Source organism: Ptychodera flava, unplaced genomic scaffold (assembly GCF_041260155.1).
Source record: "Ptychodera flava strain L36383 unplaced genomic scaffold, AS_Pfla_20210202 Scaffold_39__1_contigs__length_1403739_pilon, whole genome shotgun sequence".
In the NCBI taxonomy this organism is placed as follows: domain Eukaryota; kingdom Metazoa; phylum Hemichordata; class Enteropneusta; family Ptychoderidae; genus Ptychodera; species Ptychodera flava.
In genome coordinates this window covers 262,953-282,293 of record NW_027248361.1, presented here as the reverse complement: position 1 = coordinate 282,293, position 19,341 = coordinate 262,953, and the positions used below count along the sequence as shown (strand labels likewise).

The window sequence follows — 19,341 nt, the reverse complement described above, 5'->3', positions numbered from 1 at the left end:
AATCGCAAAGGCAAACAGCTGTTCACTCTACTATCTCTGACTTGAGAGTTCACCTTCCATGCCTGACCACTTTACGTCGGTTATTCAACTGTGAATGTCCAGCTCACGTAGTCGATGTTTAGCAAAGCCTTTGTAAACTTGCCCGATGTATTGTCAGTATTGTGAATCCCGCAACGCCCTTCAAATACCTCTCCTGGATTAATTATGTCAGGGAAGGTCAACAACCACGGCGATGCATCATGGGAAGTTAGTCACTGTTTGAGCAAAGAGGACAGGGGGTACCGATGTCATTTGGAAAGTCTTGCGCTATACTAACATCGTTTATCGCCATATGTCAACAGATTAAGGTAGTATGCGCCTCGAAATTGAAAAACTTAAACTTTCGCTCAAACTTTCCGGAAGACACTGTAAATTATTCCGTTTCAAAATCAAGAATAAAAATCAGGACCACTGTGCAATAGACGATTTTCCGCTGATTGCGAGATCTCGCGAGACTTTAATACATGCCCGTAGAAACAGGTTTCCAGCTTAGTAATACAAGTCAAACTTTGTATGGAACTAGAAAAAGTGCAGAACTGAGCAAAGGTTGCAACTTCATATATTTTATGCAGTGTTTAACGTAATTAGCGACTTGTCCTGTTTTACGCAGTTTGTCCTGTGTTGCGAGAACGCGTCCACTGCGAACCACATATTCTCGCGATATCTCGGAATGTCACGCGCGGTTCGGAACATGGTCTATTTGGGCCTAGAGAAACAAATTCCCCCCCCCCCCCCAAAAAAAAATCCGACCCTTGAAATTCAAAATGGCCGCCATCCCTGTGTTAACTCTACAGGGAAAACCAAATTTTCGATTTTCACAAAAATAAGCCGGTAAAAACTTTACGTACACCCTGAGCTTCAAAATAAGCCCACACAAGTAGAATAAAATATTATTGTAATAGTTTGAAACCTTGCAATATCTGTCCCCAAGGCGCAATTTACTCTAGGCTTATTGAATTTCCTGATGCTATTATGCCTGTTTTTGCAGAGAATGTACTGTTTGTGGCCATGTTACAAAGAGTGGCAATTATGCTTGAATCGGGGACAAAGCTGTTGGTAACAAATACATGTATCATTGACAAGATAATATCGTCAATTGAAAGCGACTACTAAAGTATATATACCCATATCCCAGTCAGGTGACATCGCTACTTCATAGAACATCAATGTTGTACAGCTTCGAAGTCGTTCGGCTGGCCGGGATCCGAGAAAAACCGAACTTCAAACGGTGATTTGTGAACTCTGCGAAGCGATTAGCTCAATGATCATTTTTCGACGGTAAAGCTATCCATCCCTGCCCCTGTTCTTTGATTTACCGTGGTCATGATAATTTCATTTAGTCAATCATTCAGGTGACACTAAAGTAATCCCTTTACCCGGATGTTTTAATCCATTTCACCGCCATGGTTTGACCCAAAGCCATTGATATCAATGGTGTATGCGGACCCGATTACACCGAATTGGGGGGGAAGAGGCAACAGCAAGACAATGTGAAATAAGCTTATAAAAATCAAACAAGAATTCATATAATATAGATGAAGAGCTTGGTAATGGGTTAAGGTGAACGAGACTCTACCGAAACTGAGCAAATTTACAAATTAAGACGATCCTATGGGGTCAGGTTGCTTCACAAAGTTATCAGAGAGCCCCCTAAGCAAAGCTCCGTTGAGAAACACTGCAGACTTTTTAAGAATGTCCCCAAGCGTCATTTATAACATTTATGTACTGTTTGGTTCAAGCATTACCTAAGAGATTGTTGTATCAGCAATTTGCAACTGTATTTTTTGTTCGATATTGGAAATAAGAAATTGTGTGGTCTGTCTATAAAGACTGCCCTAGATAAAGTCAAAGTCAGTCATATTAAATTTTGCAGTGTGTTTCAGTCCAATAATTTAATAAGTAACATTACACTTGAGAAAAAGAAACCAACAAGTATGTCCAAAATAGAGACATCGGCTGTTATGTATATTCTAGACATATTTTTAAAATGACTGAACAAAAGCGACGAAATTAATAAAGGGTGGAGTCCCGTGTAGTTTTGTAAGAAGGAAAGATTTCATGACGTCATAATGTATTCTAGTGGCATTATTGTTGAAAGCAAATAAGTATTTGAAATATGCTTACACGATGTTGGGCCTTATAGTTGTGTTGGCCTTATTGTTTGGTTACATATAAGTCAAATAAAAGGTTTAGTTATACGTCGGTACAATAGGTAGGGCATTCATACGCTATTCGTACCCGTTTCCTAATGCACAAGCCCGATTTTGCCATAGAAAATAGTAGGATTGGACCAAACCATTAAGACAAAATGTTTGACCCTTATTCTGCCAAACACATATGCCAGGGAGTCAGAACATGTCATCTTGCATTCTGAAAAGAACTTTAATATTTGAAAGCTGCTGAAAACACAGATACTGTTAAAGGGACATTATTTGTATCTTTTCATATTTTTTTTTTTTCATTTTTTCGATGACTGAAATCCCCGGTCAAATCAATAGGAGACCTAAATTGTGACTATGGACGGCTTCAAGGATATGTAAAACCACCTTCTTGCTCTTTACGGCAAGGTTCAATGTTGGTAAGGGCGTCCGCGCGATTTGAACCAACCGCCATGATTGAACCCAAGCACATAACCAATATTACTACGCATACGTCAACTATCAAAGTACAGCTAGAACGCTGAGCGGCCGTCACCTACACACAAACTTCAGCACAATGCATATCGATGAGCTCACGGCGCATAAACAAATGCACGTCTCACAAACTACTGTCAAATAGTGAAATAAACAGGGCATTTGCTTGTAAGTTTGATTTTAGTATTGATGACACAGACTGTGAAACAAATAAAACCATAAACGCAATTGGGTCAATGGTAAAACTAAAACGATGTCAGATTGCTGTGGTGATAGTGAAACAGGTACAGAGTAATGCATTTCCTGTGCATTTAAGATTTTTAGGGCATTTTCTTGCCATTACGTTGGTTTGTTTTACAAACTAACATGAACACTTGTTGAACTTGGAAACATCGCACTCAGACTGAACATGTGCATGGTGTAGCATCTGTGACATTGTGACACCGCGCTGAGCAAGTACTGTACTGTCGATTGATACTGCTCGCGATTGGAGTCACCTCTCAATACACAAGATCTGTTTGAATGTTGTTATTCTCTGTGCATCGTGTAATTATTTGTATCAGTTGAATCGCATTTCGAACCAAAAGTGAGTACATCGCAATGACAGTTGCATAGACCCTATACGTCGCTTACGGCCTCCGTGCCTCCGACCCACTGCCAAAAGTGGGTTTTGCGTAAGTTTAGAAGCGCAGCTGAGCACATTGTGTACCTAGCCCTGCATACAGGTCTGTGTGTTCCCGGCATCATACGGCCTCCTCGCCGTATAACGCCTGGAACACAAAGACCTGTACGTAGGGCTAATCGTGTACCCAGGCGCGGTGGGTGTGCTCGAAAACGAAACTCAGTGCGAGTTTGGGATTAAAAATGGGTTGTTTTTGGTGGAGAAACTGCACGCCGCAACCGAGGTGCTGCCAGCGATTTGGCACAACCCTGCCATGCAGAGCTAGCTTTCACCCAACAATGTACATGATGGTACGTGTCAGTCGCCAAAGCAGCTTCAATCATAGACAGTAGACCGGAACAGTAGAGGCCCCTCTGTTGTATATGCTTCAATTTCGCGATCACCTCGACAATAACGTGACTGTCTACTGAAGTTAATCCCTTCATTGTACTCTGTTTTGACATTTCTATGCCCACAGGCTTTGGGCAAGTCTACATATGGAGGTACAAACGAGACATAAAAATCCGCAATTATAGGCCTTGTCCGAGTCGTCGGCTTCTTGCAGCTTGTAGGCATTTGAAATGCCCATTACAAAAATGTGCTCTGTAGCAGCAAAGGATGGTGTATCTAAGAGCAGGATTGGCCGTCAAGATCTCCATGAAAAACTGACCGTCAAAATGTAACTGAGCAAACGGCATCGGTAATAGGGAATCCCGAAACTGCTACACTGCGCTCTCGACTTTCACTTCGTATGGTTTATTTTTACACGCGGATGCTTACAGCGGCCCAGATAGCAGTTAGCAATGTGGTCTGATCGCAGGTCAACGGTAGCCCACCATTAACCTCTGACCCAAGGTTTTTCTATACAGTGTACGCAAACGGGATGGAAGTTGTCTATGGTCGACCGTTCTTTAGACATCTTTCAATAAGTCAAACAACATTATCAACTTCTCGTTTGCAACAATATAAGGTCAAAAGATACAAATAATGTCCCTTTAACATGATGGCTATAAAACTGCTATAACATACCAAGTCAAGTAGATGAAAATACGTATAGATTTTGCTCTATATTGCCTTTTACTGACTGCCAGGGCACTTTCGTAAAGAATAGTATCTGGTAGGAGTGGTGGTATAAAGCAATGTGTTTATGTAAATGTTCCATTCGAAAAAATGAAAACTTGAAATGATAGAATATTTGCATAAAAAAGACACAGACCTAAAAACCCGGCAAAAATGTGTTGAAAAAAACAACGCTAATGTACTAGTACTAAATCTAACAGTGCATAAAATTTAAAAGGAAATCAAACGCGCATTCTCCCAGCAATGGGAAGAAAATGCAAAGACATTGTGGTCATTAGAGTGTCTTTTTTGATTGCTTTGCACTGATATAAATTTTCTAAATTAATTTCAGAGTTTTACGTTGAAAATTACATGCCTTCCTGTGAACAAATAAACGTAGTCAAAGGTCACGATGAGCTTGGCCACAGATATGCAGAAAACTATTCCTCGTTTCTTTGTTTGTATGCAAACACGCCATCGGAAAACCAATAGTGTCAGTTTATTGATTCACGCATCCATCGACTAACACAACTAATATGATGGAGGTACAATTATTAGAATACTATTACAGATGACTTTGACGTTGATCATCAGCGTTTGCACGGAGAAAGCGATAAAATTCGTAAGGAAAAGATACATTCCAGACATTGTCACTGAAGGGGTTCAAGTTATTATCCAGGCGGAGTAAAGGAGGACTGTGTGTCATGACTACGAGGAAAAAGCAATACATATAGTTTGCCACAGCGCTCAGCTGTCTATTAGGTAGAATGCAACTCGGGATAATCGTACTATCAAACTTTACAATTCTTTTCTGATCTCCAAATTGTGACGGCTCATTCTAAACCTAACGGTGCGAGAAAAATCTTCACAGGCTTAGTTTTTCGAAAATCGAAAATGTCATTTTTTTCTCAACATAGTTAACGCTAGCGTTGGAGGCAATTTTGAATTTCAAATATCGGTAAATCTTTGGTATTTTGTTTATCTAGTACCAAACTTTGTGCGGTGACCCCCTCGGGATTTTACTGTTCATTTTTAGAGAGTATGATTGGAAAATTCCTTAATAACTTAAAGTAGGAAATGCATTCAATCTACGACACAGGTCTTAGTATATCATATACTCACCCAAGTTTCAAACGCAAAATACAATACTACACGGAAACAGGGAAATTGCAATAATAATAATGATAATGCCCTCAAGCGGCAATTATTGTCATACAGTTAACGACAATAGGGCGACACACAAAATAATTGAGCTCTCTTGTAAACATATTCGCAAATCCCGCTATGTAGAACGCCTAAAGCATTGATATGTTTATACTTCAAACATACATAAGTCTGCTTTACCTGACATGCGCAAAGCTGTACCTAAGGTAGCACGCTCCTCGGAGGTGAAAGATTTAAACTTTTGCTCACACTTTAGTAAATGAAACTTTCAACCATTCTCATACCAAAATCAAGAATAAAGATTACTGGTCACTGTGCAAAGTATGGTACCTGAGAAATAAATTACCTAAAATTTACCGACATTTAAAATTCAAAATGGCCGCTATCCCTGTGTTAACTCTATGGAGGAAAATAAAATTTTCGATTTTCGAAAATCTAAGACGGTGACAATTTTTCTTACTCCGAGAGCTTTAAAATGAGCCCCAACAAGTGGTAGACCAGAAAAGAATTGTAAAAGTTTGAAAGTCTGAATATCTGTTACCGAGGCGCGTTCTACTTTAACAGCTAAGCAATTCAACATGATCTGATAATAGTTCGGTTGAATAAAATGAACTGCAGTGTCGGTTGTGTCGTTTGACATAGTGATAAGAATTTACAGCGAGCTGTTTTCATACAGCTTTTAGTATATCCTGGTGTCTTAATGTATTCGCCATGACCTTGAGAAAGATTGAAGCACACTGACTTTGCGGGAGGGAACTATTAAAGATAGACTTGTTTCAAGTCTGTTGGCATCATCGATATCAAAACAGTCAAACTTCAGCAGACTATCGCGTTAGTGGTAGGCTGTTGCGTCGATCGTGGGGTGGCCCACCCCGGGCCGGCAAGTAACTGCTGCCGAGACTTTGGGCCAAACTATATTAAGGATAATTAACCGGTGATTCGAAACAAAAACGTTCTGACAATGCGGTGCGTGTACAATACCATAGTGCTGTCCATGCCTATCTTGTTCTTCACTCACTTTGCATAGGTACGTAACCATCAACCAGTACAATACCCCTGATTGTAATGGCTTTCTTTTAAACACTTATCAACACCACGCAGCCTGCTGGAGTTTCAAAAGAGATTCAGAGTACAGGAGGTAATGCGACTTAAATCACAGAGACTGTCGGCTTCTTACAGTTCTCGTAGCAAATTTAGATTCAGCAGAATTCATCACTGGGTCAGTGAGAAAACAGACCAGTGTCGACATCTTACGCGTCGAGTCGGGGACTCGAGCAGGTGCAGAGAGTGTATTTTTAAGGCGCGGATATCTGTAGGTCTTAATTATGATGAGAATTGTAGACCAGTGAAAGATAAGCTTAAAGGGACATGAACGTAGAATACACCTCGAGGACAGATATTCGGACTTGTGGTGGCTCATTTTGAAGGTTGTTGATCCGACAAATAAAGTTTTCACAGGTTTACTTATGTGAAAAGTGGGAATTTTATTTTTCTCCAGAGAGAAACACAGGGACGTTGGTTTTTTGAACTATTTTAAATATCGGTAAATATAATGTTCTGTACTTTGTTTCTCTAGTACAACATTTTCCAAGATGACTCCCGATTTTAATTCTTGATTTTGAACAAGAACTATCGAAACTTTGTCTGGTGAAACTTTGAGCAAAAGTCAAGGATTTCATTCTCAAAGCGCGACCTACTTTAATAAAGCGGCGAATAATTGATAAACACGATCAGTGGTATAAATAGTTTTTGTAGTGTGACCGCGATTAGACGCGTATTTACTATCCGCTACACTTTCCCTTTATGCAACATTATTTATAATAAATGTCAAAAATGCATCGAACAAGGTAGGGCGTTTAATCACGACCAAACAGCTTGAAAAATTCAATAAAAACAAAATACATGACAAGACTTTAGCCGCTTGTGTCACCCCACCCAGTTACATAACATATTGAATCAATTGAAGTTCGGCTTTCAGCGATTTTGTGAAACCACACGTCTCCGTAAAAACGTGTCCGAATAGAGATGGTATGAGATACCATCTACATGCAAAATTTCAAAAATTATCATATCCCGATATAATGAAGCTAAGGTTTTGATAAAATAAGACCTTGGATAATCTGTTCTGAAAATGGCGGGAACACTTTTGAGCAGACGACAACTAGTATGTCCAATCACGATCTCTAAAGGGACTGCGGCGTCACAATGCACATTCTATGCCCTGGAGTGCCGCCAACGGCAATATTCAAAATATGCTTCTACTACAAAATATAGTTATAACCACCATAACAGGGCCTCTATGTTCTCTGAGACACATAATCGTCAATGGAGTGCAAGCAGATAATGCCGAATGGAAATATTTTTTTTCATCTTCCATGCTTGGAGTTGCACGCTCCTTAGGAACAGATATTCGAACTCTAAAAGTTACTTGGTTGTGTCGAAAATTTACTTTTTCTTCATGGCGCTGATATAGAGATAACGGCCATTGTAAGAAAATTTTTTGTAATTTGTTTCTCTTGTGCAGAACTTTGCACTGTGCCTGATTTTAATGCCTGATTTTGAAACAGACTGGCTTAAAATTTCCGCGAGGGGAGTGCCACCTTAACAAACTTGTATGATTTCAATACCTCCCATAATTCCACTAGTTGTTAGCATTCGGGGTCACTCAAACTGTGAGACTGCCTTTACAATTAGAATCCATATCGTATACGATTGACGAATACATCAAACTGCTGTATGAACACGCTCCAGTAGGATCCTGTCGGCGGACCAATTTGCATATTGCGAGCTCATTGATTCCCTTCTGATTTCTCTTTGCTCAGTTTCAAATTCAGAAATTTGAAATGTTATTTTTAATCGCAAATTAATGATGCTTTTACCGATCAAAATTCAAAAATGGATTATCGTGACAATATCCCTGTTTCTCTATCAATGAAGAGTCTCTTTTAATGAATAACTTTCATCCTGGCGTTGTAAACTTGAATTCACTCATCGGTTTAAACATGTTAAAGGGATACAGTCGTCGGAACTGCGCCTGTGCGAGTTTCCTGTTTACAAACAATGTATTTCGTGCACGATATCAAGATGCACCTCATCATCATAGCTGCAACATTTAAATTATACGATAATAGATTATGACAGACATGTTTTAACTGTCATCAATCACCATTGTGCCTTGGATACATTGTTGCCATGGGTCGTATGGGTCCATACGACGTTTGAGCGCAGTTCCGACGACTATATCCCTTTAACGTGACAATTAGCAAGAATTATCTAAGCTTTTAATTTAATCATTAAGGTAGAACGCGCTCCGGGGACAGAAATTCGGTCTTTCAAATTTTATCAATTCTCTTCTACTCTACCACTTGTGGGGGCTCATTTTAAAGCTCTTGATTAGAGAAAAGTATTTACCGTCTTAGTTTTTCGAAAATCGAAAATTTTGTTTTTCTCCATTGAGTTGACACAGGGATGGCGGCCATTTTGAATTTCAAATATTTGGAAATCTTTGGTAATTCGTCTCTCTAGCACCAAAGTATGCACGGTGATGCCTGATTTTCATTGATTTCTATCTTTGGGTAAGAGAATGGTCGATTACGACCTTAACTTAATTTTTTACTTCACGTTTTTATGATCTCGCTCACGACATGCGATATCACTCCGTCATTCCCATTTCAATACACATAAATGCATCCCCTGTGATTGAAAAACAGCAATTGAATGTGCCCTCTAGCGAAAAGAGTAAAGTTTTTTTCTAATATAAATGTATCGCTGCGCATTACCCGTCGTCAATACATACAATAAGTTTTTAAATGGGTACATGTAGTACTGTTAATGGCTAATTCGTCAAATTCTCTTCATCCCTAGATTGTACTGATCCTGGAACGCCTGTCAATGGTACACAGTCGGGAACCTACACAAATGGCGGGATGGTACAGTTCACCTGTGACGCCGGTTTCACACTTATAGGATCCAGGTTCATATTTTGTAACAGCGGCACTTGGAGTGGATCCGTACCTACCTGTTACCGTAAGTGGCCAATTTAACTCCCTCCGTACGCCTTAAAGGTATACCGTCACTTGCTTCAATTTTGCCACAGTTACCATGGAAAGAGAAAACCTAAACAATCACATATTTTAAGCGGGTGGCCGCTTTTTCAAAACAGTGCCCTCACGTGGGCATTGAATACCAAGGAACGCCATATGGGCATATTTAGATGACAGTTGACTGTATACCTTTAATTTCTAACATTCTTGACATGATGCTCTATAAATCGCTTACACGTCAAGCCCTTCGCATTTTGACTATAGCCGTTTTCAAGGAACAGGCCATTGGATCTTTGGTGGGAGAGTCAGAACATGAATTTGTTTACTAGTTTCAATATTTGAAACGTTTTCGTCGAGGACATGCAATGTTTTGTTTCTTTTTCAAATGTCCACGCAGTTTCAATGGAACTTGAATGCGTCCACGCTAAAGCTTCAGGCCCATTTTCTTCCCCGATGACGTCATCATCATATTGCTCCCCCCCACCCCGTCATTCCTGCATACCTCCTTGTCAGGTGTGGTTGTACTGCCCAGATTGCTTTCCATAGATCTATCCGCGTGTAACTATAGACCGTCTGGCGTATGGAAAGGCATATTGCGAAGTATATGCTTACAGTTCGATCTTTAATTTTTGGTCCTTTGCAGATTGTTGTCAAATCTGTGCAAGTTTCCTTTGACTTTAATGTATATTTTTCGCTATTTATACTATTCGGTTGATAAAAATATATATCACGTTAAACATGACATGGATAAAAACTCTCAGCATTTCAATCTCCTTGTTTTTGAAAAGTATCAACCGACCAGAGCAAAAATTGTGTAAAGTTAGCGCATGGCGTTGATAAGGATAGCATAGTTTTGAATTGAAGTTTTTTTCATATATTTTTAAGATTTTTTTGTTACACAGCGCATGCGCGAAATAATTGCCTTTAATACCAAAAATACGATTGGAACTAATTTGGGATAATTTGATAGTGTTCAATTGGTAAGTTTAAACCCAGCCACTTTTCCTTTTTTGCACATTGAATACACTTCTTCTTATGAATAATTTGTAATATTGCAACTTTCAGCTGTAGAGCACATGTACGTACATAACACTTTTGATAAATTTGAACAACTAAAAGATCCAATTGCCCCAAATTAGTTCCAATCGTGTTCAGAGAACTTTGGCATAAAAGAATCGCTCCTAAGAAAAGGCACTTACTTTTATTCGCATCTGGGAACACACGACCGCCGAGATATTTGATGGGAGATAGAAATGCTCTCTAATTGAATTCTAATGTCAATTTATCCATTCACAGCTGACTGTACGGACCCAGGCACTCCAGACGACGGTTCACAGGTCGGAAGTCCAGACTACACCTTCGGGTCAACTTTGGAATTCGCCTGTGATTCCGGATTCATACTGATCGGCAGAAAGTACATAAACTGCGAAGGTGGAACGTGGAGTGGCGATGTCCCTTCCTGCATACGTAAGTTGATCTCTTTTGAATTATTGCAGGTCAATTTTTTTGACGATTACGAGACTCGTTCTGGCTTTAGCTCAATTCGACACTAGTTTCCTGAGACCAAAGCAGTAAGCTAAACCTACCGCATCACGTTCACAATGTGACTCTGACAGAAAAATAAATGCCCAGGTTTATAAGGCAATCTGCATTTAGCTTGGTAAGCACTGAAATGTATCACGAAAGAGAATTTGAAAAAAAATGACAGGACCGTCAGCAACGCCTCATGATAATTTCATGATATTCATCAAACGAAAGATTCAACTACAATGTATACTGATTCAGGCTCCATACCTAATGTACCGTAGAGTGGAATTTCTGACGACCGGGCCCTACGAGTTCAACAAGCAATAAGGATTAAAAAGATTAATATTCTGTTTCAATTGACAACTTAAGCTTCCTTGATTACGTCAATTTAGTCTGTGAGTCTATCCTAAGTTTAATATGTCAGGCCATGCAACTACCATGGTCAGGCTTTCATAACAACATTCGCGGCAACACTCTTATATTCATAGACAACAAATTTACTTTGTTGAAATTTAAATTCAAAGCACCGATGATAAAATGCTATATGGTAGTCTAGAATGTCAAAAACAACATCTTTAAGTTTCCATCTCTACAATGGTGGATGTCTGACAATTTGTGTGTCGTTTGCTCGAAAGACTTTACTTGCCGATTTTTTTTTTCATGCGAGTGTCCTGTTTCCTTTTTCTATCGGTATCAAAGTTCTCCATTTTTTCGCACAAATTAAAAGCAATTACGGGACAGTCATTGTCCACACCCATTTCTCAAATGCGAAATACTTGCTTCAGATACAAAAGAATAATGAGGGGCAAACAACATGTGATGTGAATGGCGACATACGCCCTCACCGTTGATAAGACAATGGCAGGACAGTCATGGCACTCGTGTTTTACAACTCGAAAACAAAACACCACGACCTTACACAAGTCTTTCATTGATATGCAAATTATTTATTTCGCGCCTGCCACGCCTGTTGTTACGACAAAGGACAGGAACCTAATACAGCACAACATCATATAGTTGTTCCGCCAAAAAACCCAAAAAGTTCAACACATATAGCCTACGACTTCTGTAACTTTTTTATCGTATGTCACTCTGCCACACTTTATAATTCAATTTATTCACTTAAAATCGTCACACTTTACATTTCCATCTCGTTTCTTAATGCCATTCCCATTTGTTATATATATTCCCTTTGAAATATATATATATATATATATATATAATATATATATAAGAGAGAGAGAGAGAGAGAGAGAGAGAGAGAGAGAGAGAGAGAGAGAGAGAGGGAGGGAGGGAGGGAGGGAGGGAGGGAGGGAGGTTGATGCTCTGTCGAAACCTTTGTCTAATACCAGAAAACCACCTTTCTTTTTGCACGGTATCGAATGGTATATTATTTGAATGGAACGTTTGAGATATTTTCAAGAGACGGTTGATTCTTCTGTTTATTTGTACTGCCTTAGAAATTTTGATATTTTTTTTGTCTTTAGAGTGAATCGAAAAACACATGCTCGCAAATACGATGCAGTGTTTGCAATATGCCATGTTATTGTTGATAGTGAATTTCACTCCAGGCTGAAATTCAGTTGTAAACAGTTATCGGGGACGTGGCGCTTAACATAGAGCATTTTACACGTACAAGTACAAGTTGGATAGTCATATGTACATAATCTAGGGAGTAGAACGAGAAACCTTATTTTACAAACACGGCAAGAGTTACAGCGAACGAAACTGTACAGAGGCCATTCTAGACAGCAGCGTTTATCGCCCAATCATGTAAAATCTTTGTTCTCCCTCTTTAGCTGGCTGTGGCGATCCGGGCACCCCAACCAACGGTAACCAGGTGGGCAGTCCAGATTATTCGGCCGGCTCAACTGTGACCTTCGCCTGTGATTCAGACTACAGTTTGATTGGTTCTAGCAGTATCACTTGTGAGTCAGGCAACTGGAGCGATCCAATCCCAGAGTGTCTTGGTGAGTACAAGTCTAACTTTTTCAAATATTCTGTTGCAAGGCCTAGTTAAAAATGTTTCTCGTCCTCAACAAATGAACTACATAGTTTGAAATCCATTGTTTTTTCTTATTCTCTTTTTACTGTAGTACTGTCGTTTGAGTCTGTTTGTCGTTTGAGATGTATTCTGTTGATTTTCTCATTTACTATGATTGCGGAAGGATGAACCCTTTGAGCGCCAAAGTGAATTTTTGTCGCCTTACAAAATGTACCGCAGTCAAGTTTTTCAGATTTTTGCCAAACTTTTGATAAGAAACAGTAGCAAATGAAATTTTACGTCCATTTGGTCCAAAATTACCAAAAATATTACAGAAAAATTCATAAAAATTGGTAAAATGTAGCACTCAAATTTTGGTGGCAAAAAATTACAGCACTCAAGGGATTAAAGATGACCTGATGTTGTGCATCACGTAAGCTGTTTGTTAACCGAGAATTACTGAAAATATATCCGTGAAAAGGGAAAAGCACAATGACGCTTTAAAAGACATTCAGGCGTTGTCCGCAAATGGGTTCATCTGTTTTGACCATGAATGCATGTCGAGTGACTCACTAGCTTCGTTTCCTGACAAAATTTCCCCGTGGTTCTGGTCACCGAGACTCGTACAATAAGGCGCATAGGGGCTCGTTCTCACTAATTGGCCGTTATATTTATGGCACGCTGATGGACAGTGAGTCATTCCATTGGCCGCTCGGGACACGTTTTTCATCAGAACATTTGAAATTCTTTCCGGTTGGAGTCCCACGGTACACACAATGAGTTTTCGAGGCGAACGGTTGCATTCTGCGTGTCGTAACTGAAATACTGCTGAAAGAGCTTTTGCAGAAAGCGATTTAAAGGAGGACCTCTACAATGAAACGCTTAAGCGGCATTGCATAATTTAAAAGTAGAAGTAGAATCCTTGGTCGGTATACATTGAAAGGAGGACATAACATCGGCAACACTGCATGTACACAAACGCCCAATCTTCGTGCAGTTATGAAAATAGAATCGTAAAACTCAACCACTTATTTCAATAACGTCAAGGATGTCTTGTGTCAGTGTCTACCGGCTTCACGAGCGCCCTCTATCACTAACTAAGAAACTAGAACGTACAGTTGCTGCCGGGGTCGCTTGGTTACTGAATGAATAGAAATGCACAGCAACTACCCCAACGGCAATGTTAACTCAATACGCTAACCACTTGCTATGGTACCTGGCCATTTGGTGTCATCAATCCCTGTACAGCATCATTTCAAGTTCTTCTTATTATTTTGGTTTCAAAATACTCGTCTTTTATCGTAATCACTGAGTACATGCAATTTTGATATTACTGTCGTGGTAGAAAGGTATAGCGGAATTTCAGTGACCGAACATTACTTTTTATCCACGACCTCGGAATATGTGAGTCAAGATATTCCTGTAAGTTGTGGAAACTACACAAAAGCGATGCGATAAATTGACGCTTGTAGATACACCAGCAAAATTTCTTGCAACAGGCTTGTTTAAAGACCCTTTGTGGCTAGGACGATGATATCAGTGATGATAAAAGTTTGGAACATTGCGGTGAAAATTTGAATTGTCGCAGCCTGAGGGCGCACTCAAAGACAGGGATTATAAAGATAAGCCAAGCTTATGAAGTAAACATATAGCTATATAACAGTGTTATTGAGGTGGATGAAAAGAACCCAACGGTAAGAAAAAGTCGAAAAGCTGCTTTTTCATCCTTTTCATTACTTTAGTTTTTTGTTGCAGGGCTTTAAACTGCACTGAACCCCCGGGGGTTCTCCTGATATTTCCATACGAGGGGTGTGCCGCCCAAGTGGAAAACGGCTGTATGTTCCCAAAATACGATCCATTGTTATTAGGGAATTGCTTGACAAATTTGGGGAATTTTCACTTTTATTCTGTTGCATGAGAAAATTTTCCTATAGTATGGGACATTTGCTTTGTTATCGATCTATGCTTAAGGATTTTCACGGATTAAAAATCGACCCATGTTTAGGGATTTTTTCGTGAAAAAATTACCCATTAGGACGGCACATACCCGTACATCTTTCTACGGGATTATACTCCAGCGAAAAACCAAAAGAACTGAACATTTACTCCATGTTATTTTGCCTCACATTGGACAGCTGACTGTGGTGACCCTGGAACGCCTTCAAATGGTCAACAGGATGGCTCACCAGATTATTCGCACGGTTCTACGGTGTCATTTTCATGTGACTCGGGTTATTCTTTGGTCGGCGACAGTTTAATCACGTGTACTGACGGGACATGGAGCGAAGATATACCCACTTGTTATGGTAAGTTACACACACACACACGGAAGTATATACACAAATACATACATACATACATACATACATACATACATACATACATACATACATACATACAGCTGTGTGTCCCTACACATACAAAGTACGCTACAGAAATTGTCAAACAATTTCCCCTCAAGATTGAGTACGTGACAGATATCCACATTTTGCCAAGCGAAATATTTTTATTTATTTAATATATTTACAATTTTATTGAGCGTTACAATTTACGTTTGAAGGTTTATAGACTAGTACTTTGTTTGATATCTGTAGGTAAGGCATTCCACACTTTAGACCCTCCGAAGTGAAACCTACGTTGATCAAATACTTCTTGGTATATAACAGTCCTGGTGTTCGTGTTTTCACCACTTACCATCACTTGTTCAGGATGGTCCAACTTAATGGTGTAAACAAATTGTCTCAGGGATCTATTAATGTTTTACCATGAATTGATATGATTATTGGACCAGTTTTAATGTCATTCCTTGCTTATCGTCTCTGAACACAGCCGATTGTACTGATCCGGGGACACCGAACAACGGATCGCAGATAGGCAGCCCTGACTACACTCACGGTTCCACTGTTAGCTTCCAGTGTTCGGGTACCTACACGCTGGACGGTGCAAGCAGTATAACTTGTTTCAATGGGACGTTCAGCGCCCCTGTACCAACCTGCGAAGGTAAGCTGCCGACAACGTGGAGTTTATAGCAGTGAAAAGGGCAGTCTTTAACCCTTTGAGCGCTGTAATTTTTTCCCCGCCAAAATTTTAGTGCAACATTTTGCCAATTCTTATGAATTTTTCTGTAATTTGTTTGATAATTATGGACCAAATGGCCCATACATTTCATTGGCTACAGTTTTTTTTCAAAATTTTGATAAAAATCTGAGAAAATTTGACAGTGGTTTATTTTGTAAAGGGGACAAAAATAGACTTTGGCGCTCAAAGGTTTAAGGTAGAATGCGCCTTGGAGACAGATACTCGGACTATCAAAGTTTTATCATGCATCTTGGATTCACTTGTTGCGGCTCATTTTGAAACTTTACGTGAGAAAGTAAAGTTTAATTTATGTGAAAATTCGAAATGTAATTTTTCTGAGCTGGCTTAGGGATAGCACAAATATGGGTAATTTAATTTGTTTCCCTAGCACCATCTTTTGCACGGTGAGTGCGTGTTTTTCAATTTCGAGGGGCATACTACTTAAAATGCCAGAAATATTTAGCACTAATTAATCGGCAGTAAAAAACCGAGTGCATTAATTATATCTCCGTACAATCCGCCCATCAGGTTGTCGATCTATAACAATTCTTTCAAACAAAATTTATGAAAGCCGGGTGCGTATGTTCCTAATTTTCCGTTCTCATATAATGACTTTTGTTTGCAAGGCATTGATGGTAAATGATGAATTAAAATATTTCAAAACTATTTTCCATCAAAACATATATTTTTTCGTAATGGTAGTATGTATCAAGGCTGTAGATCGGCTGCAGTCCTCGACACAGACTCCATTGCCTGGCTGTTGCATGTTCTTGATAAGGCTATGTGTGAATGTCTTCTATAGGATGAACTTCGAACCTAGGGACCGAGCATGCGCAATGGACTACCAGGCCGTATCAATTGAGCGATTTTGCAGTGTGTCATGTGATAGGGCTCTTTGGTAGATCCTGCGAAAAACTACTGCCTTTCCAAAACTCCGTGATTAAAAAAAATTCCTTACATTTGAAAAGCTATGTCAATGCTTAGTGGAACGATTGATATCCACGAGAAAAGGGGCACTGCGGTGAATGACGTCATAATAATTTATTTAAAGGGACAGCTCTCAAAGCCACTGTTTTTGTGAATAATTGACAACTTATGGTCTGCTATACTTGCAAGTCTGTTTGTCTCCTTATATGTACCATACATTTCATCTTCTGTATATAACTTTACCAATCAACCTTGATCTTGGTTCATTATCTGGTAGTAGGTCTTGGTTCATTATGGGTATTTAAATGTCTTTTTCAACAGTTGGCTGTTCCGATCCGGGCACACCGACCAACGGACAGCAGGACGGAAGTCCGGACTATTCGCATGGTTCAAGCGTGGAGTTCTCATGTTTTTCTAATTACACGCTGGTTGGAACCGACAGTATCACGTGCAATGGCGGTACATGGAGCGACGACGTACCAACCTGTGAACGTATGTATTCTTCGATAAACTTTGACGCTCAGGTCGTGCCCACCCTCCGCAATGGGCAGTTTGCTTGATATATGTTAGTTTTCGAACGAGAGTTATTTATTTACTTAGTTTTTGTTTGTTTATATTTAATCTATTTATTTGTTTATTTATCGGGTCATAATCAACGAGATTGCCTTACGACTCGGCCGAATAATAAAACAGGATGATGTCGTGTCTTTATTTTCTCCTTAGACTTAAAAAAAGGCTTTACAATTGATGATATGCATGTGGAATTCAGCATTGTTAATACCACATGCTGACGTTTAGATGTTCTAAGAGTGGCCATCAGGCTATTTGCACGCGTTTGTCGCTGATACCAAAGTTATTTTATCGCTTTCTCTGCATGTTTCATATTTCGGAAGAGCTCAAAGTTTTTTTAACCAGTTGTTCAATGTGATCCACGGTTTGACATTACTGACCCCTCCAATAGTTCGAACTGGGTGTAACGATCCACGAATTCAGTGGCCCTGTCCAGCTACGCACGCAGCCTGATATCTCAGGTGCCAACAAATCGACTTATCTACATTCTGACGGTGCAATACTACTTTTCCAACAGAGGATTGCACGGACCCCGGAAGTCCAGTGAACGGATCTCAGGTTGGTAGTCCGGACTACACGCACGGATCCACCGTCACTTTTCGATGTGCGAGCGGTTACTCGATCTCTGGAGCTACAACTATCACCTGCGACGGAGGGACATGGAGTAGTCCCGTGCCCACCTGTATCGGTAAATATATTTGATATTATTATAAATATATTTGAACTTAACGATAAGTATATTTGAACTTATTATTATTGCCATTATTGCGTGAAGTTGCAGTATTGCGTGAAGTTGCAGTATTGCGTGAAGTTGCACTTTTGAAGTTTGTTTTTTACTGTGCCAATAAATGCTTAAAGTATTTTCACTCACAGAATGATCATGTGGATGTAATACTATGATCTGTGATACTTGTGAACAAACACGACTCGAAAAATTGAAATATAACTATGTTCAGACTCGAAGCATAGTTGCAGGTCCTACAACATTTATGGACAAAAATAGCCACCCTATGCACTGCAAATCTTTCAAGCGTGGGCAGTGTACATCGTAAAACCTACAAGACATTAATGAATGACTTCTAAGTACGTCTTGTTGGTATCTGACCCAAAACAAGCAAACAAACAAAATGAGGTGAGTCACCTATGACGAGACAGAGAAATGCGCTAACAAGTTTTAGTGGTACAGCCAGACAATATTTGAAACTGACCCAGAACCCATGAATTTACCAGGTTTAGTTGAATGTACACATATTTTTTTATTTTCAACCCGACAATACGTAAGCGTTTTCCGTTTTGTGTTTCCGCACACAGAGAGCTGCACAGACCCCGGCACGCCCTCTAACGGTCAGCAAGTAGGTTCACCAGACTATACCCATGGTTCCTCTGTTACATTCAGCTGTGATTCTGGGTACAGTCTGGTCGGCGCAACCACCATTACGTGCGAAGAAGGGACGTGGAGTGACGATATTCCTGAGTGTCTAAGTAAGAAGACTTTATTGTAAAAAAAATCTTTTTATATATTGGTCATCAGTTGTCATATGCGTCCCATGAAACTTGAAACCTCGCTATGGATCGATTCCAAGTAGATCTTTTACAACCGACAGAAGTCGCTTACCGGAGTAGATAATGTTTCATTACAATCCAAATGGGGAAAAA

General features: G+C 39.6%; 1 protein-coding gene across 1 annotated transcript in view; it reads left to right on the top strand.

The window, feature by feature from the left end:
* Positions 1-19,341, top strand: part of LOC139127886 (uncharacterized) — a 139,442-nt gene that overhangs the window by 1,854 nt on the left and 118,247 nt on the right. The window contains exons 2-9 of the mRNA XM_070693742.1: positions 9,421-9,582; positions 10,896-11,066; positions 12,926-13,096; positions 15,246-15,416; positions 15,940-16,110; positions 17,437-17,607; positions 18,203-18,373; positions 18,997-19,167. Coding sequence (XP_070549843.1) covers positions 9,421-9,582; positions 10,896-11,066; positions 12,926-13,096; positions 15,246-15,416; positions 15,940-16,110; positions 17,437-17,607; positions 18,203-18,373; positions 18,997-19,167 — 1,359 coding nt within the window. The remainder of the gene's footprint in view (positions 1-9,420; positions 9,583-10,895; positions 11,067-12,925; positions 13,097-15,245; positions 15,417-15,939; positions 16,111-17,436; positions 17,608-18,202; positions 18,374-18,996; positions 19,168-19,341) is intronic.